The sequence below is a fragment of the Saccopteryx leptura genome, chromosome 3 (genome assembly GCF_036850995.1).
Source record: "Saccopteryx leptura isolate mSacLep1 chromosome 3, mSacLep1_pri_phased_curated, whole genome shotgun sequence".
Lineage (NCBI taxonomy): Eukaryota > Metazoa > Chordata > Mammalia > Chiroptera > Emballonuridae > Saccopteryx > Saccopteryx leptura.
Window position 1 is genome coordinate 319,591,673 of NC_089505.1, and position 25,608 is coordinate 319,617,280.

Here is a 25,608-nt window from a genome sequence, read left to right on the forward strand (position 1 = left end):
GGAAGAAAGTATGGTGATTCCTCAAAAAATTAAAAATAAAACTACCATATGACCCAGCAATTTCTCTACTGGGAAAATACCCCCAAAACTCAAAAATACTGGTACGTGAAGATACTTGCAGCCTCATGTTCATTGCAGCATTGTTCACAGTGGCCAAGACATGGAAACAACCAAAAAGCCCTTCAATAGATGATTGGATGAAGAAGATGCGGTACATATATACTATGGAATACTACTCAGCCATAAGAAATGATGGCATTGAAGCATTTACAACAACATGGATGGACCTTGATAACATTATACTGAGTGAAATAAGTAAATCAGAAAAAACTAAGAACTATATCATTCCATACATAGGTGGGACATAAAAATGAGACTCAGGGACATGGACAAGAGAATGGTGGTTACCGGGGGTAGGGAGGGGAAGGAAAGGGGTGAGAGGAGAGGAGGGGCACAAAGAAAACTAGATAGAAGGTGATGGAAGACTATATGACTCTGGTGATGGGTATGCAACATAATTGAATGACAAGATAACCTGGACATGTTTTCTTTGAATATATGTACCATAATTTATTGATGTCACCCCATTAAAATTAATAAATATTTATTTTAAAAAACGTTCATAACAGTATAGATGGTACCTGTATATGGCAAAAATTGTGAAGGTGATTTTTTTTTTTACTAGTTGCGACCATTTGACCATCTGTATGATTTCATGGGATACTAAAACACATGAAAGAAGAAACATATGTAAAGGGTCACTTTGTGTGTGCATGAAGAGTTGAAGTCAAACTATTGGGTTATATTCTGCTTTGCTATTTATTTCATTTTATGAGTTGGAGCAAGCCTCTCCATGTCTTGGTTTCATTATCTGGATTATAAATAGCATCTACCTCACAGACACAGGATAAACTCAAACACAGGTCACTGATATCAAAACCAGGACATGGTCTCTCCTAGGCTGGCAAAGGGGTTTTATCTCCATGCCAATTTAAAGGATTGGAAGAAGCTGCCTGTGGTAGCAAGTTGACAAGTATTTGAAGCTAATCAAGGAAAGTGGATAATGGATGGAAAGTGTCTGTCTCAATATGTGTTCCCTCTGCTGCTGTCCACTGCAGCCTCAGTGCCCAGCTCCCAGAAGACTGAATTGATAATAGCAGCATGAGGTGGCATGGAAATGCAATTTAATTAAATTGATTTTTTTCTCTTCACTTTTTATTCTTGATATTACACCAATAATGAGAGACACGTGCCATTATCTAAGAATAAAAGTTCCACTTTAGAATTAACATGTTGTATAAATGTATTTTACCATAATTAAATGTTATATATCTCTTTGGTTACTTTATACAAAAGCTATCTAAACATTACTGAATACTTATTAGATATCAAAGTCTCTGAAAGATGGAAGAAGGAGGAGGAGATGGAAGAAGAAAAACAAGCAAAAGAGGAGGAAGAGGTGGAAGAGAAGGTGGAAGAAGAGGAGAAGGAGGAAGAACAAGAGTAACAGTAAGAATAAGAATAAAAGTAAGAATAAGAATAAAGATAAAGAGGAAAAGGAGAAAAAGAAAAATAAAAGGAAGAGAAAGAGAAGAAGAAACAATATGTGCACTCAAATATAGGCTGATCTTTGTCAGTTGTTTCCCGGTACTTCTCTCAACCTTTGAGGTTCTTCAGAACAAGAATTGTGTCCAGCATAGAGGGATCCTCCCCAGGAGTTTGCTTGCTCTAGTACAAGGAAAGGGCAAATACACGATCACAATCACATCAGTAGTGTTTTGAAGCCACAATTCGGTGACAGACCCAGGTTGGCCCTTTTGCAAAGCCAGGAATCAAGTCTCTCCTACTGCACTGTAGCTACTGTCTGCAAGCAGCTCTCGTTCAGTCCTGCCATCATCTTGATACTCATCTAGCCATCTGCCAGGGAAAGAGGGAAGACAATTAGTACATGAAAACATTTAAAGAAGGCACATTATCTAGAATTAAAAATAAAATATGGAAAGAATTTGAAGAGGCCATCACGTAGGAGCTCAGAAATGTAAAAATCAGTTAAGATTTCAAGCCACATCTAATAATTTTTAGGAATGTAACTTCAGCAAACCTTTGGCCTATAGTCTAGTTACGCTGATTCATTTTAAAATGTCAGGTTTTAAAAATATCCTGTGATAATATTACAAATATTATAATATATCTTAAAATCAGTAAAAAAATTTCATTTCCTGTTTGGACTTTCCTTAGTAGAAATTTTTATTTTTCTCCTTTCGTGTGACTTGTATGTGTATTCCATTGTTAAAATAAACTCTAGAACAGCAATCTTCCAAAGAAATAGAACAAAAGGCATATAATATATATATTATATATATATGGTAAAATCAGAAAAGATTAAATGAATTTTAACATTTGTATTTTAATAAATTCAAAAGATGACCATTTTAACATGTAACCAATATAAAAATTATACTGCAATAGTCTGGAAGTTTGTGTTATCCCCTAAATTCACATGTTGAAATCCTTTGAAAGGTGCTGAAGTCATGAGAGTAGAGCCTTCATGAATAAAACTAGTGCCTTTATATACATATATATATGTATATAAAGACTCCAGAAAGATTTCTTTTTTTTCTTTTTTCTTTTTTTTTTACAGAAACAGAGAGAGTCAGAGAGAGGGATAGATAGGGACAGACAGACAGAAACAGAGAGAGATGAGAAGCATCAATCATTAGTTTTTTGTTGCGACACCTTAGTTGTTCATTGATTGCTTTCTCATATGTGCCTTGACCTTGGGACTACAGTAGACCGAGTAACCCCTTGCTCGAGCCAGTGACCTTGGGTCCAAGCCGGTGAGCTTTTTCTCAAACCAGATGAGCCTGCGCTCAAGCCGGCGACCTTGGGGTCTTGAACCTGGGTCCTCCGCATCCCTGTCCAATGTTCTATCCACTGTGCCACCGCCTGGTCAGGCTAGAAAGATTTCTTGTCTGTCCTACTGTCTAAGGACACAGTGAGAACTCAGCAGTCTGCAACCCAGAAAAGGGCCACTACCTTTCTAGCACTTTACTCTTGGACTTCTAGCCTCCAGAACTGTGGGAAATAAATTTCTGCTGTTTACAAGTTATCCAATCTATGGTATTTTATTATAGCAGCCTGAACAAACCAAGATAACTATATTCTTTTTTTATTCTACATTTTTGATATCTGGTATGCACCTTATACCTATAGCACATCTTAATTCAGAATAAGCCCAATTCAAGTGTTCAATAGATACATGGCTAGTGGCCCCCACATAAGAGCACAGTTCTAAAGTTAAGACCCCCATGATCTGAATCCTGACTTCAGCAGTCATACTTAGGTAATAAACTTAACCACTGTGTGCCTCAGTTTTTTCATCTGTAAAATAGAAGTATCACAGAGCCCACCTACAGGTCCGCTGTGAGGACCAGATCAACTCATGTGTGAAGTTAAGGCTTAAACGTGTAGCTCATTCCATGGTAAGAGTGCAGTCAATGCTAGCTTTGGACATTCCTCTAAAGGGCACCCCAGCCATAGAGAAGACAGGTGTGTAAACCTTAGAGGATCCCACAACGTAACACACTTTTCTATGTTCATTTATTCTTTTATTCCACAATAAAGTCTTAAACAATTTATTTTTCAAAAACCTTTTCTTTTCTCATAACTAGAGAGGACTTGACTTTAAATGGCTAAATTATGCTGGGGAAATTACATAGAAAAGCATGCTTTTGTCTTCTAAATTTTCCATAATCTCAGTAGAATTTTCTGACAAATCAATTTTATAGTGAATTTAGTAATTTGTGCAGATATTTATTCTTTAGAGATAATTCACAAAATTATAGTAATAGAGTAGAAATAATAAATTGATAGGCACTAAATTAAAATTCCTCAGAGTGCCCAAAGAACCAATTGACCCCTCTGGCTGACTTGTCTTGGTTTATTCAGGTCATTTAATCACTTTAGGCATCAGTTTCCTCACCTGTCAAGTGAGACATGAAACTGAGTGTTATCTATGGTTTCTTCTACCTCTAATGTAAGAGCAAGAAAAATGTCCTCTTTTTTGAATTAGGTAATCCTGTGCCATCAGAGATAATGAGCAAGAGAGACTCTGTTAATATTGCTATAATTAAGTTAATGATAATATTTTGATGATATGCCTGTGTAATGCAGTAAAACATTTATATTTTCATTTCTATTATTTTTGTTCCTTAAATATCCAAATTGCAAGGTTTGTAATTATTCTAAAGTTTGGCAGCCCTTGGAGAAATGTCACCTCCATCTTGACTTGTATTCCTTTATATTGCCAGGAAAGATAATTTTGGTTCTGGAGAAAATATGACTATTATACCTTGTTCCGGATAATTCTTGATTTTTTAAATATGACACATTTATAAAAATATTAATCTTTTATTTATTTCTTATATTATCCCATAGTGTAATCAGAGCAATAATGTATAATTTTAAACATAGCTTCCTATGATACTAGATATCTATATGTAATATAGAACCAAATGTTGTATATATACTGGCCAATATAGTCACTACTAACCATCTGTGACTATTGAGCACTAGAAATGTAGCTAGTAAAACCCAAGGCCTGAATTTTTTTTATTTGATTTGATTTTAATTAATTTAAATTTATTAGCCATATGTAGCTATTGGATACATATTGGAGTGTGTTGTGAATATCTAGATTTTTTAAAATAAAGCTGACCAATTATTTGAAGAGTTATAAGTACCTGAAATACAATTTTGAAATAGAAGTGAGTTTTCTACTTCATTTGCATGTATGACATCATATGTAAAGTTCGGGTTTTATTTTTTTAAACTAAATTTTCTTCTATTACATAACTTCTCAGCATGGAGCTTTTAATAATTGCAAGACATGCTTGCAGGCACTTTATGGACATTGTGTGAAATCACCAAACAGTCCTGCAAAATAGGTGCCATTATTGCCATTTTACAAAAAATAACTGAGGCTCCCAGAGCTAGTCAGTGAACAAGCTGTAATTCAAATTCAGTTCTGAAAATTTTTAATCTTTGCTCTTTTCACTCATTAAAAGTAAAAAATATTTTCTGGAAAAATAATAAGAACTCTTCCCAGAGTTTGAATGTTAAAAATAGCAATAATGACCATAATACGAATAAATTTTAAGTGGAGTTGTATTGAGAAAACAAACAGCAGATACAAGAAATGTTACTCATTTTGTTCATGCAGAATGCAAGTCCATATTAAGTTTTAAAAGAGTAAATATTTCCTAGAATCAAAACCATTGTAAAGTAAAACTCACTCAGTTCACCAATGTGCTTTTCTATGTGTCTGAAAGAGTGTATAACACTTCACCAGACACTGATGCCAAAACACCTGCTAAACCCTGCTAAGGTGCCAAAACACCGGCACATGAGCTCTGGGCTTCATTTAATATCACATCTCTCTTCCCTTATCTCTTCATTAAGTGGGAGCTCCTTGAGACGAGGCACTTCACTTTTTATCTCTATATTTTCAAGGCTTTGTATAGTGTCTGATACCTTGGAAGCATGTGATGCTTCTGCATGAATACGTGAATGAACAAAGGAGTAAATTCAATTCATGAGTACTCTAGAATCAAGGAAACTGTAATCAGACATTCATCTTGGCACCCAGTTTCTCCCATGAGTCTCTGTCTTGGCCCTTAGAACATTATTATCTGTTCTCCAGTGTGTGTCCACTGAGTTCTTACAGGCAGGGACGTACTGCGTTGTCACTGGACCTCCTTGTCTATTCTATTTCATGATTGGTAGGTGGGCAATTACTATTTGACTGAATAAGTAAATCAATATATTCTATGGATTAATTCATAATGGCGGTAGTTTTCTATGATATATTTGTAATGCATTTTATTTTAAAAGATATTTGATATTTAATTTACAGCAACCCTCTAAAGTAGGTCAAACTGACTTAATTATTCTCATAAAATGTTGACAACTGAGGTTCAGAAACTTTAGGTGGTTCACCAATAAATGGCCAATGAATTACAGAGCTGCCCTTACATGATTCTCCTCATTTATATTATTATATCTACACCATGTTAGAATAATGCTTTAGTTTATTATTCATACACATCACTTTGATTTTAATTTAAATAAACTAAGAAAAACAAGTATTATTCCCACTTTACTTATGCATGGGAAAATTGAACCTCAGAGTTTAGAGTAGAATCTACATTCACAGAACTACCAGGGAACAGAACAGTGTTTGAGAACCAGAGTCAAGAACCTGTTTTCTCAGTTCTAATCCAGTTTTCTTTCCTTTTCAGCATGCTTATCACAGAAGAGAAAATAATATTAAATATTACAAATAAAGAGAAAATTACTAGTATTGATAAAAAAAAAACAGCTTCCTAAAGAGAAAAGTCCTTCTATTCTGGTTTGAAAAGAAGGATTAATGCAGCCAGGAGGATGGCAGGAGGCGTGCTGATGACACAGCTGGGATGAGCTGGACAGAGTAGAGCATAGCTTTGCAGAATACACTATTAAGTTATTACACACCTGTTGCATGGAAACAGCACCTCTTGACTGCCATCTTTCTCTTCAGATTTCACAACAATACTCTCAAGAAACCATCCATTACCTGTGTAAATTGAAAAAATCACTTGGACTCTTTATCATAAAATATACTAGTATTGTGATTTATTCATAAACTCCTTAAATGTTCTCTTTTAAGTACACTTGTCAGGCAATTTAAATACAAAAACACACAATCTGATCACTTAGTGTAGTAGAAGCAGAGAAAAAAATCAATATTCCCTATTAGAAACACAAACTTTATTGAATTCTGGGGGGGGGGGGGAGACAAGAATAAAACTTAGAAAAAAAGCCAAGAATAAAGAGAGAAGTAAATACACTTTGAAAGCATTTCAGTACATTACCTATAGAAGATAGATATGTTTAAATAATAATGTAAAGGAACAATCAATCATTCTTGTTTTTAAATATTTTATTGATTTCGGGGGGAAGGAGGGGTGAAAGAAAGCATCAGTTGTTGTTCCCCTTATTTATACATTCATTAGTTGATTCTTCTACATGCCCTGACCAGGGATCAAGCCCCCAACCTTGGCATCATCAGCATGATCCACCAACCAGCTGAGCTATATAGCCAAGGCTCAGTCAGTCATCATTCTTAATACTGAACATTTAGAATAAATGTACTTGTCAATGAGATTAAATAAAGAAAAAGAAGAAAGAGAGAGAGAAAGAAAGAAAGAAAGAAAGAAAGAGAGAGAGAGAAAAAATGAAAAGTAATGTATTAGAAAAGAGTAAATAGAATTGTCATTATTCACAGATAATGTGGATATCTAAATTAGAAACCCAAAAACTTTCAGAAAATAGAATTTAAAAAGGTGAAAAAATGTTAGATATGTAATAAATATATAAAAATAAATTACATTTCTGTTGATCAGAAAGGAAGAGTTAAGAAGCATAATTGAATGAAAATTACAGTGTTTAACTGCTATAAAACTGCTATAAATATTTAAGAATATATTGTAAATCTAAAAGCAGAAAAAGTATAATTCATTATAAAATGTTAAATTTAAGGAATAACAGCAAGAAGAACATAAACAGAACTATCTCACATTCGTGAGTACAAAGAAATTATAGAATTATCCATTTCTCTCAAACTAATCTAAAAACTTCACTGTGGTTAAATCAAATTCACCACAGGGTTTTACAAGAAAATTGATGACTTGATGATAAAATGTATGTGCAAGAATATCAGAGGCACTCCTGATTAAAGTAAAGCAGGAGAGTCATGCTAATAGTTATAAAAATGTGTTATAAACCTATACCAATTATGTCAATACAGAATTGGTACTGGCGTAGATAATTTGACTGATGAAACAGAAAAAAAAAGATGCAGAATTGACCTACACATTGACAAAAATGGGATACAGCAGTCCTTGCTTTGTGCTGTAAGGCAGAACCACACAAAGGACTGCATGCTGAAACCTCACCAGGTACTCCTAATAACCAATAGAAAAAAATATTATTGTTTATTGTGAAACATTTTTTCCAAAACATCAAAAACTCTCTTGCTGTTAGTAAGAAATGTATAAAATTAAAAAAAAAATCAACTCTAGGCCCTGGCCAGTTTGCTCAGTGGTAGAGCATCAGCCAGCTGTGGAAGTCCCAGGTTTGATTCATGGTCAGGGCACACAGGAGAAGCAATCATTGCTTCTCTACTCCTTCCCCCCTCCCTCTCTCCCTACCCCTCTTCCTCCCACAGCCATGGCTCAAGCAGTTTGAGCAAGTTGACCCCAGGCGCTGAGGATGGCTCAATGGCCTCCATCTCAGGCATTAAAATGGCTCCTTGGGAGCAATGGAGCAATGCCCCAGATGGGCAAAGCATCCCGCCTTAGTGGGCTTGCCTGTTGGATCTTGGTTGGGGAGCATGTGGGAGTTTGCCTCTGCCTCCCCACCTCTCACATAATAATAATAAAAAGAACAAAAGAAAAGATAAAAAATCAACATTAATATTTAGTACACCATATTTAATTGAGTATTAAAAGGTCTATTTCTTGATAAATTTTTTAAAAAGTCTATCAGGAGTATTTTGAATGATGTTTGCCTTCTTCTTGTAATCTTTGTAACTTACAGTATCCTTCTTATGCCAAATTGTGAAACTTCTTCCTAAGTTTCAGTTAGCTCTCAACATGCCATCCTCTGTGCTTTTACAAGACCTCTGAGAGTTCCCTTAATGTAAAATTTTTACTAATATCACTTCTTTTGGGATATGAATGTTCATCCTTTTTGTCACAACCACTTTTCTCATTTATGGTTGCAAGTTCCCTTCACTAAATCTCTTTGCTGTTTATCTAAAATCTCTCAAACATTCCCATTATCACATTTTCTATAATTTTATTTTTGTTTGATTTATATTCATTTTCAAAATTATCACTTCTTATTTCTTTTTCATGTTTTACCTTTGTAGTATAATTTTTTACATAGTGAAATGTCACATGGGTTTATCACTGGGAAACAATGAATTAATACAATGACATGCCTTGCTGTCTGTGCATGAACTTGTAACACCTGAACAATACATCGCCAACAGACTTTGAAAGAAGTAAAGTGGGCCCTTGCTGGTAGGCTCAGTGGATAGAGTGTTGGCCCAGCGTATGGACGTCCCTGGTTCGATTCCTGGTCAGGGCATACAAGAGAAGCGACCATCTGCTTCTCTCCTTCTCCCTTTCCCCCTTCTTTCCTTCTTCCCCTCCTTCATCCAGTGGCTCAATTGGTTTGAGCATGGTCCTAGGCACTGAGGATAGCTCGGTTGGTTGGAGGGTCAGCCTCAGGCACTAAAAATAGCTCGATTGATTCAAGCATCAGTCCCAGACAGGTGTTGCTGGGTGGACCCTGTTAGGGGAGCATTCAGGAGTCTGTCTCATTATCTACTCTCACTTTAAAAAAAAAGTAAAATGATTGGTTACTGATCAGAATGTGCATCTGTAGTCATTTGTGGACTGAAGAACTAGCAGTGAAGGTTGTACTGCATGCAATAACAATGAGATGAGTAGACATTTGAACCACATTGTCAGGGACTTGTGTTATTTAACTGTAACTGAAATTAGTGCATGTGATAACCATGCAAAGCAAAGACTACCTAAATCTGATAAAGATGACTGTAGAGCACTCAGGAAAAGATGGAGTAGGTGATAAATAGTGGTGGTACACCAATTACCACGTTAAAATAAACTGATAATGGATTCCATCTTCATGTCATATGCAAATATCAACTACAGGTGCAGTAAATATCTAAATCTTAAAAAGGAAACTTAATATATGTATATATGTATGCATATGTACAACCATGTTACATATACACACATTTATGTGCACATTCGTTTACAGAATATCTTAGAAGTAGAGTTACTTAAGGTACAAAATGTGCTGTTCATTTAAAAATATGCTACACTATTAAAGTCAACTACATTAAAGGTAAGAAGTTCCATAAAATACATCACAAACTGGACAAAATATTGCGGCACTAACTGCTAGTTGCTCTCCCCTTCCTCAGTCACTGCAATGTTGGAGCCCATATTACCCAGATGTCTTTGCAGCTATACATAACTATATGACTAATTTCTCAACAGTGAAACATAATAAAATGTAGTATGTATAGTTTCAACCTCACTTCTTTAAAATGACATTTGCCTTCACTCTAAATATAGATTAGAACATGTACTTTTACAGAAAAGGAAATGCAATAGGCAATTATAAAAAATGAAGGAATGTCCACTCTTAGAAATCAGGAAAATCCAAATTAAGACCACAATGGAATACCATTTTATACCCACTTAGAAAGGCAAAAATTAAGTGTACCAGGTGTTTGTGAGAATATAACACAATAGACATTTTTATGCACTAATGGTAAGAGTAAAACAATAACTTTTGAAAAAAAAGTTTTATATCTTATAAAGTTGGATATAATAATATTCATTGATTCAGTGATTTAATTCTATGCATTTGCCCTGATGCACAATTTCTAAGCTGCAGTGTTGGTGACATTTGGGTTAATAATTCTTTGTTGTGGTGACTGTCCTGTGCATTATAGAATGTTTAGCAGCAATGCAAGTTTCTATCCACTAGATATTGTTAGCACCCCCACTCCAGGGAGATAACCAAAAAAATCTTCAAACATTACCAAATGTCCCTGAAGGAAGCAAAATTATTTCCATTTGGAAACCACCACCACTCTTGTTTCTATACTCTAGGAGTCATGCACAGAAGTGTTCATTTCAGTTTGTTTGTGAAAGTCTATCTGGAAAAAACATAACTATTTATTATGATGAGAGTAAAAAGTTAGTTATGTGGAATCACACAATAGAATATTCTATAGACAAGAATGTAAATTATCTTTAGCACCACACAAGAAAATGAAAGAATCTGCTTGACCAGGTAGTGGCGCAGTGGATAGTGCTTCAACCTGTGTCGCTGAAGACCCAGGTTCAAAACCCTGAGGTTGCTGGCTTGAGTGGAGGCTCATCCAGCTTGAGCATAGGATCACCAGCTTGAGCACAGGGCCACCGGCTTGAGAGTGGGATCATAGACACAACCCCATAGTCACTGGCCTCAGCCCAAAGGTCGTTGGCTTGAGGTTTGAGCAAGGAGTCACTGGCTAGATTGAATGCTCCCAGTCAAAGAACATGAAAAAGCAATCAATAAACAACTGAGGTGCTGCCACTTCAAATTGATATTTCTAATCTCTACCTTCCCATCACTGTATGTCTAAAAATAAATAAATAAGTAAATAAAATAATCATCTTAAAAACATAATCTTGAGTAAAAATATAAATCAAGTCACAAAAGACTTCATATAACACACCTCAATTTTTATAAATCACACAAACCCTCAAATTAAAGACGCTCTTTCTAAAGCAAAGATAAAAATGTCAAAAAGTAATAAACCAAAAATTCAGAATAACTATTTTGGGGAAGAGGATAGGAACAGCAAATATAGGTAGAGGCACTGGTATTGATATATTCTAGACTAAAATTGGATGGTGGGTTTTCAAACCTTATATAATACCAATTTTAAAAAATATAGTCTAGATACTTTGATTACTATGGTAATTTTTTTTTCTTTTAAAAATATACAGAATGTAGGAAGGAGAGTTTAAAGAATTTTAAAACTATGATATAGTAATTACTTTCAACTTTCCTTAACTGAGGTCAATAGCCTAATCCAATCAGTCAGAAAAACTCATCAAAATTCCCAAGTATCCTGTCAAACCTAGGTCTTACCTCCAGCCTATCATGTTTTTATTATTTCTTGGGTAAAATCTTCATGTTCTTCTGGACTAGGTTAGGTTTCCTTGCTATGTGGTAAAATAACACGGTGTGTTATTTTTAGACTATGTGTCATATTTTATTATATTTGCTTATTTTCTATGTGTCTGCCCCCGCTAGGCCCTGTCTTATTCACATTGGAATGTTCAGTGTCAAAGGGCTGCACATAGCAGGTCTCCAACAAAGCACTTTTATATCAGAAAGCAGTGCTTTTCAAAAAATGATCTGAGCACCACATGAGTCAGAATCCCTTTAGGTCCTTGTAAAAACAAAACAAAACAACAGCTACAACAAAACCCAGCATATTTCTGAGGATTCAATACTTACTGAATCAGAATCTCTGGGTGTGGGCCTGGAGGTCTGTTTTGTTTGTTTTAAGATATGCACATGATTCCTAAATACTCTGAGGCTTTACAAAGTTTGTTGTAAATTTAAGGCTTTACTGAGGTTTTTTTTTTTTTTATTTTTTATTTTTTTTTATTTTTTTATTTTTATTTATTTATTTATTTTTTTAATTTTTTTTTTTTTTACTTTATTCATTTTTAGAGGGGGGAGAGAGAGGGAGAGAGAGAGAGAGAGAGAGAGAAGAGAGAGACAGAGAGATAGAGAAGGGGGGAGGAGCTGGAAGCATCAACTCCCATATGTGCCTTGACCAGGCAAGCCCAGGGTTTTGAACCGGCGACCTCAGCATTTCCAGGTCAACGCTTTATCCACTGCGCCACCACAGGTCAGGCAAACACTTTTTTTTTTTTTTTACAGAGGAGAGGGAGAGACAGAGAGAGAGAAGGGGGGAGGAGCTGGAAGCATCAACTCCCATATGTGCCCTGACCAGGCAAGCCCAGGGTTTCGAACCGGCGACCTCAGCATTTCCAGGTCGACGCTTTATCCACTGCGCCACCACAGGTCAGGCTCTCTTAAATTTTTTTTTTTATTTATTCATTTTTTTTTTTTTTTAGAGAGGAGAGGGAGAGACAGAGAGAGAGAGAGAGAGAGAGAAAGGAGAGACAGAGAGAGAGAAGGGGGGAGGAGCTGGAAGCATCAACTCCCATATGTGCCTTGACCAGGCAAGCCCAGGGTTTCGAACCGGCGACCTCAGCATTTCCAGGTCAACGCTTTATCCACTGCGCCACCACAGGTCAGGCCAATAATTTTGGTGGCTACTTCATAACTGTAATTTTGCTACAGTTATGATTCGGAATGTAAATACCTGACATGCATTATGTATTTTTTTTTTTTAATTTTTTTTTTATTATTTATTTATTCATTTTAGAGAGGAGAGGGAGAGACAGAGGGAGAGAGAGGAGAGACAGAGAGAGAAGGGGGGGAGGAGCTGGAAGCATCAACTCCCATATGTGCCTTGACCAGGCAAGCCCAGGGTTTCGAACCGGCGACCTCAGCATTCCCAGGTCGACGCTTTATCCACTGCGCCACCACAGGTCAGGCAGAGGTTTTCTATTAATTCTATTTGAGTTTAGATACCCACAGATATAACTTTACTCAAGTTAAAAGAATAATGTAGGTAGCTTCTCTTTTTAAAAATGGGAAGGAGGCCCTGGCCGGTTGGCTCAGTGGTAGAGCGTCGGCCTGGCGTGCAGAAGTCCCGGGTTCGATTCCCGGCCAGGGCACACAGGAGAAGCGCCCATCTGCTTCTCCACCCCTCCCCCTCTCCTTCCTCTCTGTCTCTCTCTTCCCCTCCTGCAGCTGAGGCTCCATTGGAGCAAGGATGGCCCCGGCGCTGTGGATGGCTCCTTGGCCTCTACCCCAGGCACTAGAGTGGCTCTGGTCGCAACAGAGCGACGCCCCAGAGGGGCAGAGCATCGCCCCCTGGTGGGCAGAGCGTGGCCCCTGGTGGGCGTGCCGGGTGGATCCCGGTCGGGCTCATGCGGGAGTCTGTCTGACTGTCTCTCCCCATTTCTAGCTTCAGAAAAATACAAAAAAAAAAAAAAAAAGAAAAAAAAAAAAAAGGGAAGGAAAATAAAGGTTTCCAATACCTGCACAGGTTTTGTTAATCAAGTGTTTCACGGACAACAAACCAACCAGTATTTAGAAGTTTGTTGTTTTAGCTCCTTAAACATTTGAAATTACAATGTTGCTTTCATTTTTTTATTTCTGTCTTTTTTATTTTCTCTATTAACCAACCTAGCAATAACACTTTAGCCTTCATTTTTTCAGCCTGCTCCTTATAAACTCCTAACTCTCCTTCTACATGCGTAGTCCCTCATGATTGCTCTATGGTTGGTGTTGCTATTGTTGCCACAGTTCTTTAGCGTTGTCTCTTTCAGTATTTGGGGTTAGATTTTCTAATACTATTCCCTTCTCTCACAACCAAGAGGACTCTCAAAATGATTTTTAAAAGCTAGAGCCTGGGCCCTGGCCGGTTGGCTCAGTGGTAGAGCGTTGGCCTGGTGTGCAGAGGTCCAGGGTTCGATTCCCCTCCCGCAGCCGAGGCTCCATTGGAGCAAGGATGGCCCCGGCGCTGGAGATGGCTCCTTGGCCTCTGCTTGGCCTCTGCCCCAGGCGCTGGAGTGGCTCTGGTCACAAAAGAGCGACCCCCGGAGGGGCAGAGCATCGCCCCCTGGTGGGCATGCCCGGTGGATCCGGGTCGGGCGCATGCGGGAGTCTGTCTGACTGTCTCTCCCCGTTTCCAGCTTCAGAAAAAAATACAAAAACAAACAAACAAACAAAAAAAACCCTAGAGTAGAGCCTGGTCAATTCAGGGATTTCTTCTAGCTGTTCTGTTGTGATCCATCTCAGTCTATAGTCTTGACTGTCATCAGCTATTCTGCAAATCCACACACTTTTTCCACAGGAGACTTGGGGGATAAAAGCTAAATCTCAGTGTAAGTCTTCATCCTTCATAAAAATAATGCAAAAGTCATAATACTCTACAGCATATTATGTCTTTCTTTACCCTATTCAACTTCTTATTTCTGCCTCTTTCTAATAACTTCCTCTAAATGGTCTTCAACTCATTTCATCATGTGCCTACTTTATTTCTATACATTGCTACCTCCCCTTTTCCTCTTCCTTTCTCTCTGATTTGTATCCAAAATACACATGTTTCTTTCTTACAAAGGCCATTTTAAAGCTCTCTGCATTTCTTTTAAAGGGCTTTAGTTTAATTTTACTGATTTAATTCCATTCATTCAATAAATGGTCAATTAAAATTATTATCTATTAATTATTAACTAGGCACTGAGTGAATAAAGTTGAATAATATACAATGCCAGACTCCAAAAAACTCAAAATCTAGCAGAAAGGAAAAATAAAGTATAGAAATAAATGTAATAAATGGTTTATTTATGCACTATAAGTTAAAATATGTAATTGCATTTTAACATTTAAGAATAAAGGTTTTGAATCAAACAAGCTTATGTTTGAATTTGATAGGTCTAAGGAAAATAGTGAAGGAGATATTAAATTAGAATTGACTGGACTTAGTTAACAGGTGTAGAAGTGGTAGAAGATAAGGAGAGAAAGTTAGAATCCATGACAATTCTCAAGTTACCGCTTTGCTAAGAGTGTGGGGTAGGGAACTCAGGAGAAATATATTAGGAGGGAAACACGGCAGATGTAATTTTGAATACTCCCTTATAGGTTGGGGGATTTTACACACACACACACACACACACACACACACACACACACACACACACACACACTGTCTTCTTGGAAATATTCTTAATTATAACATAGCGGTGAGTTTTTTAAGGCATAATAAACCTCATCTGACAACACTTCATTTGACTCTAATTTCTTTTTTAAAAAAATTATTTTCTCATCTCAATTGTACATGACCTGTATATCCATCCTTTGTTTCACTTGCCTTTTATGCTACTTTTAATAAATTTTAAAAACAAACTTCTTAACAAGAAAACAAATCTTACCCGGGCCTGTGCCATTATGACTAATCAGAACTTTCTTCAGTTTTCCAAGAGACACTGCTTCAATGGAAAAAATATCAACCTGTACAATAAAAAAGAAACTGAGTGACCATTATTAGGACATTCCTTTTTCTAGGAAAACGAAAAACCTTGCTATTAGTACATTATGAGTAATTATAGTGCTATATTACTACATTACTATATTGCTATATATTATTACTGTACTATTATTACTACTAATATAAAAAATCAGGACTTACTATTTTATGCACAGTCCTCCACTATGCCTTATGAAAATTATACAAACATGTAACATAATTATTGTCCTGTTCAATCATACAGTCTAGAAAAAAATTTTAAATTTAATCCTAACATATTTTAAGTCTACTACTAACAATTTCTTATTCATTTTCTTATTTTATAGTTGAAGAAAATAAGACATACAGAATTAAATTATTCTCCCAAAGTCAACATCTACTGAATGAACAAGAATTCTGACTCCAGAATATATACTTTCTACCATTGTTGTTCACCACTCAGTAGCTTTGGTTTCTAAATCATGTATTTAACTATATATGTATATGACATATACATACAAAGATTTAAAATAAACTATTTGTTCATAGACATAAAGTGTACAAATTGCAAATGCACAACAAATGCATATGTCCATGCAAGTAATAAAATATTAATAACATCCCAAGACCCCTTCTTGGCCCAAAGAGTCACTTTTCCTCAATGGTAACCACTATCCTGACTTTGAACATTCTTAATTAATTTTTCCAGGTCTGAAATCATAAACAGAATCATAAAGTGTGTTCTCTTTCTGCCTGGCTTATTTCATTCAACCTTTGTAAAATTCAACTATATTGCTTGTTTAAAAGTATTTTGTTCATTTTTACTACTGAATATTATTCCAAATTAATAATCTATTCTACTATTTATGGATAATAGTTTTTGTACTAGGTTTCGGGTATTGTAAATAATACAGCTTAGATATTCTTGCACATGGCTCTTTGTGCATATTTGTGCACCTTTCTGTTGGAGGAACTGCTGGATTATAGAGCTTTAGTGGACAGTCTCAGTTTCCCTTATACTTTCTGAATGATCAGTGATAACAGGTCAAAGTGCACCACAGGCTAATCAATACCTGGTATTGCCAATATTTTAAATCTTAAGCCATATGATTGTGCACAGTGAAACTTCATTATGGTTTTTGTTGTATTTTAATGATACAGTTGCAAACATTTTTTACATTTACTAGCTATTTAGATATTCTTTTATATAAAGTACATATCCAAGTATTATGCTTAGATTTCAAATTGGGATATCTGTCTTTTTTTTTTCTTGTTGATTTCTGAGCATTGTGCATATAGTCTGGAAACAAATCTCTTATCAGTACATATTTTGCAATTTTTTTTCACGTTGTGACTTGCCTGTTTACTCTCTTAATAATGTCTTAAGGAACAGAAGTCTTTAATATTAAAACAGTGTAATTTATTTTTTCCCTTTTTGCTTAGTATTTCTCTGTTTTCTCTTTAAAATCTTTGTCTATATGTGTACACCCATGTTCACAGCAGCATTATTCACAGTAGTTCAAGTGTAGAAGCAACCTAACTTGCATTAATCCATTAATGGATGAATGGATAAACAAAATGTGATATATAACACAGTGGAATATTATTCAGCCTTTACAAAACAAAATTCTGACATATGTTACAACATGGATGAGTATTAAAGACATTGTGTTAATTGGAATAAGCCAGTCACAAAAAAACAAATATTGTATAATTCCACTTAGATGAAGTACCTAAAGGAGTCAAATTCAAAGAGACATAAAGTAGAATGATGGTTACCAGGGACAAGGGTGGAGGAAAGATGGGAGTGAGAAGTATTATTTAATGAGCATAGAGTTTCAGTTCTGCAGGATAAAAAGTGTTCTGAAAATGGATGGTAGTGATCCTTGCACAAGAATGTGAATTGAGTCAATGCCACTAAATTGTACACTTGAAAAATTATTAAGGCATTAAATTGCATGTTCCATGTATTTTACCACATTTTTAAAAAGAAATCTTAGTCTACTCCCAATGTCATAAACATTTTCTCTTATATTTCTCCTATATATTTCATTGTTTTGCCTTTCACATTTAGATCTAAATTTGCATGGAACTGATTTTTGGGTATAGTATAAAATAAGGGTCATATCTTCTTTTTTTCTGTAATGGTATACAATTTATTCTCAGAATTTATTCAAAGGAACATCCTTTCCCTGATGCTGCACATCAGGATATGTGTATCTTTTTCTGAGTGTTCTGTTTCTTTGCTGTATTTGTCTTGTCTTTTATCAATTAATAGTGTCTTAATTACCTTAATAAAATATATCTTGATATCTAGTAGTGTAAATTTTCCAGTTGTATTTTTCTCTAGATTAACACTATTTAAAATTATTTTGAGTACAATTATGTATTTGAATTTCCACATGAATTTTATAATTAGATAGCTAATTTCCATAAAATGATTTCTGGTATTTTGATTGGTATTGCAATGAAACTGCAGATCAATTAAGAGAGAAGTGAGATCTTTATAATATTAAGTCTTCCAATCTAGGAGCATACTATATCTTATTAATTTATATCTTTTCAAATTTTCAAAATGATATTTATATTTTGCAATTTTCTATGTAGAGGTTTTGTCTTGGCCCCACAATGTCTGTTATGCATTGGGCCCATGGATAGAAGAAGCATAATGGTAGGGAAGAAGGTGTGTGTGGCCCCAGGATATGGGTTCCCTCCTTCTAAGCCTGTTTTAGTTATCTCTATTATGCTCTCAGTCTATCAGTGGAGGTCCTAGATCAGGGGTAGTCAACCTTTTAATACCTATCGCTCACTTTTGTATCTCTGTTAGTAGTAAAATTTTCTGACCGCCCACTGGTTCCACAGTAATGGTGATTTATGAAGTAAGGAAGTAACTTTACTTTATAAAATTTATAAAGCAGAGTTATAGCAAGTTAAAGCATATAATAATAATTACTTATCAAGAACTTTATGTTGGATTTTTGCTAAGTTTGGCAGAATAAATATTTATAAAACAACTTACTATAGTTAACTCTATCTTTTTATTTATACTTTGGTTGCTCTGCTACCATCCACCATGAAAGTTGGAATGCCCACTAGTGGGCAGTAGGGACCAGGTTGACTACCACTGTCCTACAGGGATTCAGGCACTGCTTCAAACAGCAGTGATTTCTAGCATGCACATCTGTATTATATTGGCTCCACCTCTCTTTTTTCTCTCCTTCCCTACATTTCCCCCCCTGTATTTCCTGAGATCACCCCTGCTACTGCCCTACCGCAGGATCTTCCCTAGGCTTTACTTTGGGAGAACTCATATGAAGGTCCCACTTTTCACTTGGAGGTTTATGAAGGCCTGACTTTACTGCTGGGCTGATTGAATTCCAGCTTGATGAAAACTCTTAAGTCTCTAAATAGCATCTCAGGCCCTTCACTATCAGTTTTCTAATTGGTTTGTTGCTTCTCAGCCTCCACTTTCAAAGGCAAAAATCTATGGTTGTAGGGTTCCCCTTTGCACATTCTCTCCAGAATCTCTAACCCTCAAATCCTAACTCTCCAATGCCTTTAAAACTAAATTTAAAAGATGTTTATCAAAGTTTCTAGTCCTCAGCAAGATAGTCATTTTGTTACAAATTAGACTGCCCTAGCTGGATGGATTTATGTTTTTGTTTCTGTTTTTTATTTATTATTAATGAAAGGAGAAAGGAGGACTTACTATGGCAGCATTGTTTTGGTTAAGTCCCACCTCAACTCAACACCAGAACAATAAGATGCACACCAAGAAGGCACCACATCTCTCTGTACTTCTTATTTGTTACTAAATGACCATCTCAGGAAATTTTTGTTTGTGTATCCCTTTAGATAAAGAAATTACAGATGTTTACCTAAAACCTAGGTATTCTTATGGACCAATGTTACCCCATTAAATTTAGTGTATAAATAAAGAAATTAGAGGAAGGAAGCTGGATAACAATTTATAAGGATATTTCTATTACCTGTCCACGTTGAAACTTGACTTTGTTATTTTTGGATTGATGAAGACTTCGATTCCCTGAATCTCCTCTGGAGCCGATGAGGTTGATAAATACATTAGACTCGGTTTCGGCACCTGGCTTCTTGCCAGTGTATATGTAAATCTCATAAATCACCACTGAAATGTCAGAAATATAATATTATTTTTCTCATTGTTATTTTCTCATTGTATTTATTAGATACCCTGCAAAAGTAACAGAATGTTCTTTAATCTAGTTGACATGAGTTTCTCTGTGGTACTTGGCCCACTCTTCTTTTGTGTATCCCTATTGAAACACACTCTTGGCCGTTTCATGTTAACCTCATTCATACAAGAGTCCCAGCTATTCCCGCAGGGACTATTTCAAAATAATTATTGTTAGCAATTATGCACTCTCATTAACCACTACACTTTAGCAGTTATTATGAGAAGTTGTATCTAAAAAAAAACAAAAGAAAACAAAAACATTTTCTTAATTAGATGAAAGTGGTGATTCTCTTCCCTTCCCCACTGAAGTTTGACTATTCTAATCACAACTTGTCACTCATGCTGCTTCTTCATGGAGATTAATAGTCTAATAAAGAAAATTTTTAATAGCCCTCTTGAAAGAGAAGAAATACAGAGATTCTAGAGAGATGCTCATTTAAATATAATTTTTAAGAAAGAGCTTTGTGAGGTACAAGCAAATTATAATTTACTATATTTGACCTTGGAAATAAGGCAATTTCTGAGACACTGGAAAAAGTCACTAATTAGAAAAGAGACTGTTCTGTCTGATATCACTAATATGAATAATATCTAGCATACAATGAGTACTTATTATTCCAAGTTCTAGAATTCCTTATAAATCATACTCTGTGCAATTGAACAGTTGCATTTATAGAAATCTACATTAACATTTTCCAGAGAACTCAGAAATAAAATTCCAACAAGAAAACAAGGTAAATGAGAAACATTGCTTGTTTCCATCATGCCTGACCTTTAAAAATACAAATGTGGTAGATTGTGAAATGGCATAAGCAGTGAAAATAAATCAATTTCTTTGTGCAGTCTCACATATTCTAAAATGCCCAAGAATGAAACCTGGCTGATCTTAAGCAGAAAATTAGAACACTTCTCATGAATTTAGGACAATCAATGAAATCTTTTAAAACTACCTATAAAAAAGATCTGGTCTTACAACCTGCACAACTGCCTGAAATGAATTAAGCTGAAACTTTCTCTGGAATTCTTCATGAAAACAAGTATGTGGACAAGCACGATTGGAAGACTTTATTAAAGGGAAATCACACTTCTGTTTACTGAGAATGTTTTCTTTATTTCAGATGAGTACACTTGTTTACAACTTTAATTTTATTTTATTTTATTTTTATTTTATTTTATTTTATTTTATTTTTCTGAGGTGAGAAGCAGGAGGCAGGCAGGCAGACTCCCACATGCTCCCAATCGGGATCCACCAGGCATGCCCACTACGGGGCGATGCTCTACCCATCTGGGCCATTGCTCCCTTGCAACTGGAACCATGCTATTACCTGAGGCGGAGGCCATGCAGCCATTCTCGGCACCCCGGTCAACTTTGCTCCAATGGAGCCTTGGCTGCAGAAGGGAAAGGAGAAGGGGAAGGGTGGAGCAACAGATGGGCACTTCTCCTGTGTGCCCTGGCTGGGAATTAAAACTTCCACACACTGGGCCAATGCTCTACTGCTGAGCCAACTGGCCAGGACTTGTTTACAACTTTTTAAAAAATAAGGACATTTAAAATATTAAAACACACGTTAAAAAATATTTCAAAGTTTAAAAGTACATATAAAATTGTTTAGAACAGAGACCATGTATTTATAGCATAAAATATAGCACTCAGTCCTCCCCGAACAATTGTACTCTCCCATGATCAAATCATGATCCTTTCCTACTCCCTGGACACATCTCAAATACTTCTCAACACTGTCTTCCTAGGTGCAGCTTGCTATAAATTAAGTTTCATACACAGAAGACAAAATTAAAAAATTACTTGCCATCTAAAATACAAATAGAAGTAAATGTTCCAGAAATTTAGAATAAAGAAGTTATCATAGTTGAGCACAGAATTTGATTCTCAAACCACATCAAAAGGGTCACATAGTTTGAATTGGAAGTTAAAAGAAAACATTATCTCACTCAGAGAAACACATTTTGCTGTAATTTTTAACATTGAATTCACTTTAATTGTACTAAATTATATAATTCACTATGCATTTGCTATAGTTCTGCAACAAAAGCATGTAGATTCTTTTCTTAAAGCTTAATTCATAACAATATATTTTAATTCCAAATTTTTTCATGATTCTCAAGCAATATAAAATTCTTCATCATCTAACTTAGCACAAAGGAAAAATTTAAAGAATGGTTAGTTAACATGTCATTTAGATGCCCACTAAAATGTCATGTGTGCTAAACCAGTCTTGGCAAGTGAAAAGTGCAGCAAAGTCCAGCTCCTTGGGCATTAAAGTTAGGACTCACTGTTGTTAATTTAAAAGCAGGGCCATATGTTCCAGCTAACAGCCATTCATTCTGTTGTAAAACTGTATAAGGCTAACAAATTATCTTTATTTTAAGCAATGGAACCCTCACACACAAGAAATTGAACTCCTGAGGGAGACCAACAGTAAGTCTAAACTGTGAGTTAGAAAAAAAAAATTACAACTGAGCTTAATTACTTGAAAAAGACAAAGCTGGGTTTCTAGAAATCAATGTTACATATAATGGATTTTACTTAAACTTATTCAAAGATAAGTAGTATGGGCCCTGCCAGTTGGCTCAGTGGTAGAGTGTCGACCAAGCATGTGGAAGTCCTGGGTTCAATTACTGGTCAGGGCACAGAGGAGAAGCGCTCATCTGCTTCTCCATCCTTCCCCCTCTCTTTTTTTTCTCTCTCTCTTCCCCTCCTGCAGCCAAGGTTCCATTGGAGTCAAGTTGGCCCAGGCACTGAGGATGGCTCCATGGCCTCCACCTCAGGTGCTTGAATGGCTCTGGTTGCAACGGAGCAACGCCCCAGATGGGCAGAGCATCGCCCCCTGGTGGGTGTGCAGGGTGGATCCCAGTGGGGTGCATGTGGGAGTCTGTTTCTCTGCTTCCTACTTCTCACTTCAGAAAAATACAAAAAAAAAGACAAAGAAACCACACAAGTATTATAAATCAACAATTTTGATTAAAAATAATCATCCTTAAAGTAGTACATTTTAAGTAATTATTAATGTACTTATAACCATAATTTAGCTTAAGGTGTCTGAAAGTGTTAACTTGGTTTAAGTTATCCATATATATAGAATATGTTTTCCAAACTTTTTAAATGTTCTATTTACCATAGTTGATGCTAAATTTTTCTTTTTGAGACTTGATCAGTATCTTCAGGAAGTTCTAAAAGCTTTATTCACTCTTACAAAGTCTGTCATAAGCACAGAATAAAATACTTGTCTTCCTGGCCCTGGCCAGGTAGATCAGTTGATTAGAACATTGTTCTGATACACCAAGGTTACAGGTTCAAACCCTGGTCAGGGCACATATAACCCTGGTCAGGAAGCAACCAATGAATATACAACTAAGTGAAACAACAAATTGGTATTTCTTTCTTTCTCCTTTCTTTTCACTCTGTTTATTAGAACAAGTATATATAATATCTATAGATATAAAAGTAATTATATATTTTTTACTTTTCATGGGAGTATGCATATAATTCTAAGTTATAATGACATATTAAAAGTCACATGTCTGGGGAGGAGGTCAAAAGGATTCCTCAAATATGATTTTTTATTGGAAGTTTAGGAGAACTTCCAATGTCATGGTAGGACATGTGTTTTCTTCAGCAGCAGTTAAGAGAGGTGAGGTGAAATCTAAAGATAAAGTAGAATGAGACAGCTCAGTAATGACCAAAGAGACAGAAGAAGACCCTCACACCAGGGTTCCTCAACACACCTGAGAATGATAGCCAGGAACAAAGATAGCCACGTGGAATAGGAAATGGAGCAGAATGAGAATTCTTGACCAGTTTTTGACCAAAAGAATCTTAGCTTCATAGTGACAGTGACTGAGTTCAATTATTAAATATTTCTATCATCAGTGAAAATAAGGGTTTGGATTAGTTTTAAGTTAAATTTGTAGAAACACAACTTTCATGTAGCAAAATTCACTCTTTAAAGAATAGGGCTTGATAGTTTTGACAAATGTATGCAAGTGCTGTAACTACCACAACAATCAAGATAGTAAGTATTTCCATCCAAAAGTTCCCTGGTGAAGGGATGTGATGTTAATCAGTTATAGAGAATAAAAAGAAGTTATATTTTTGTATTCCTCAAGGTTAACACTGTAAGGATTCAAATTTATCACAACATTATACAAACTGCCGATGATCTCTAGAAAGATTCTCATACCTGAAAAGCTGTCTTATTTTTGAATGAATGTATAAAGAAATTGAATCCAACTAACTATTTAAAAAATATATTGTATTTAGTACAGTCTGGTAATTTTCATCTGCATCCCACTTAAAGGATCACTTCCTAATAGGATATAATGCCAGAAGTTTCCAATTCCTTTGTTTGCCTACTTCTTGATTACCCCATTGTATCAGGTATGTGATGATGAGGACAGCCTTTTCACAAAGTTAGCTGGAATGAAGTTTTTTTAAACATTGAGACATTAGAATTTATTTTTAAAACAGAATTGAGTCTTTCACCATCAAAAGAAAAGACTCGTCACTAACCCAGTCTAAGATGTCAAGATCAAATTTAAAAAGAACTGATGACCAAATAAAGTCAGCCCAGAAGTGAACATGGAAAGGAGCAGACATCTAATCCCACAGTCTGCCATTTGTCAGTATTAGAATGTCATAATTAATTAGTTGAACCAGAAATTTTTCCTCCTAGATTTAGATAGCTATTGCCAGAGAAATGGCCTCAAGGAAAGAAATATTCACAATTTAGAATGATTTTGAATAAATTATGAAAGAATATTTAGTAATTCTGTTATTAATTTCACCTGACTTACCACTGATATATCAGAAAGCAATGACTGAGTTCACAAGATTGTCTATCATCCAAGCCATTGTCCACCCTCACACTGAGTGTATCCTGCAGGAATGCATTTAGCTGTGAATTGAATGTCTTGGTCTCCCTGTCCTAAATGTCATGTGCTGTAAGTGTATGGCTCACATCTTTGTCAGTTTTAAACTCCTAGCTCTTAGCACATGTTAAATGCTGATAGAATAATACTGAATAAATGAAAGCCTATTACTCCATTTATCTATAAAAAGTGCTATGCTGACAAAAGAACTGCTCTAGTATGAATGATCTAAAATGCCTGTGGCTGCCCTTCACCCAGTCTGTGCCTGAAACCAACCTTACCTACTCAGGCTCATTTTGCTACCAACTCTGCTCTTATTTCCCAGTTTATTTCAGGGTCCAGATGGCTTCTGGCTCTTTGTCTTTTTTTCCAAGATCTATATGTGCTAGTAGAAATGGACAATAGAATTTGGCTTCCTAGACTAACCCTCTCTAAAGACACCATCCACACCAGTCCTGGGAGTCATGGAAGAAGGGAAAGGAGGGGGCAGGAAACTGCCATTGTTAAGTTCTTTATGCCAGACATGTGCTAGAAGCTTATCTTAAGTGAACTAATTTAAAATATCTCTTTATCTACTCTATGTAGTATGGTCCAGTGGTGTTATTGTATTTTGGTGGAAACCATCTAAGAATTTTCAATTTGCTAGAAAAAAATTTTTCCATTTTTCAAATAAACGATAGTCACATAAAAAAATTATTCTTCCAGCTGCATTCCTAAT

General features: G+C 35.7%; 1 protein-coding gene across 1 annotated transcript in view; it reads right to left on the reverse strand.

Annotated features, from left to right (window-relative positions):
- Nucleotides 1-1,659: 1,659 nt before the first annotated feature.
- The window catches only part of RP1 (RP1 axonemal microtubule associated), a 375,598-nt gene continuing 351,649 nt past the window's right edge, over nucleotides 1,660-25,608 (reverse strand). The window contains exons 27-30 of the mRNA XM_066379053.1: nucleotides 19,780-19,934; nucleotides 15,717-15,795; nucleotides 6,532-6,613; nucleotides 1,660-1,917 (exon numbers count right to left, since the gene is read on the reverse strand). Of these exons, the coding sequence (XP_066235150.1) occupies nucleotides 1,833-1,917; nucleotides 6,532-6,613; nucleotides 15,717-15,795; nucleotides 19,780-19,934 (401 nt within the window). The 3' untranslated portion in view covers nucleotides 1,660-1,832. The remainder of the gene's footprint in view (nucleotides 1,918-6,531; nucleotides 6,614-15,716; nucleotides 15,796-19,779; nucleotides 19,935-25,608) is intronic.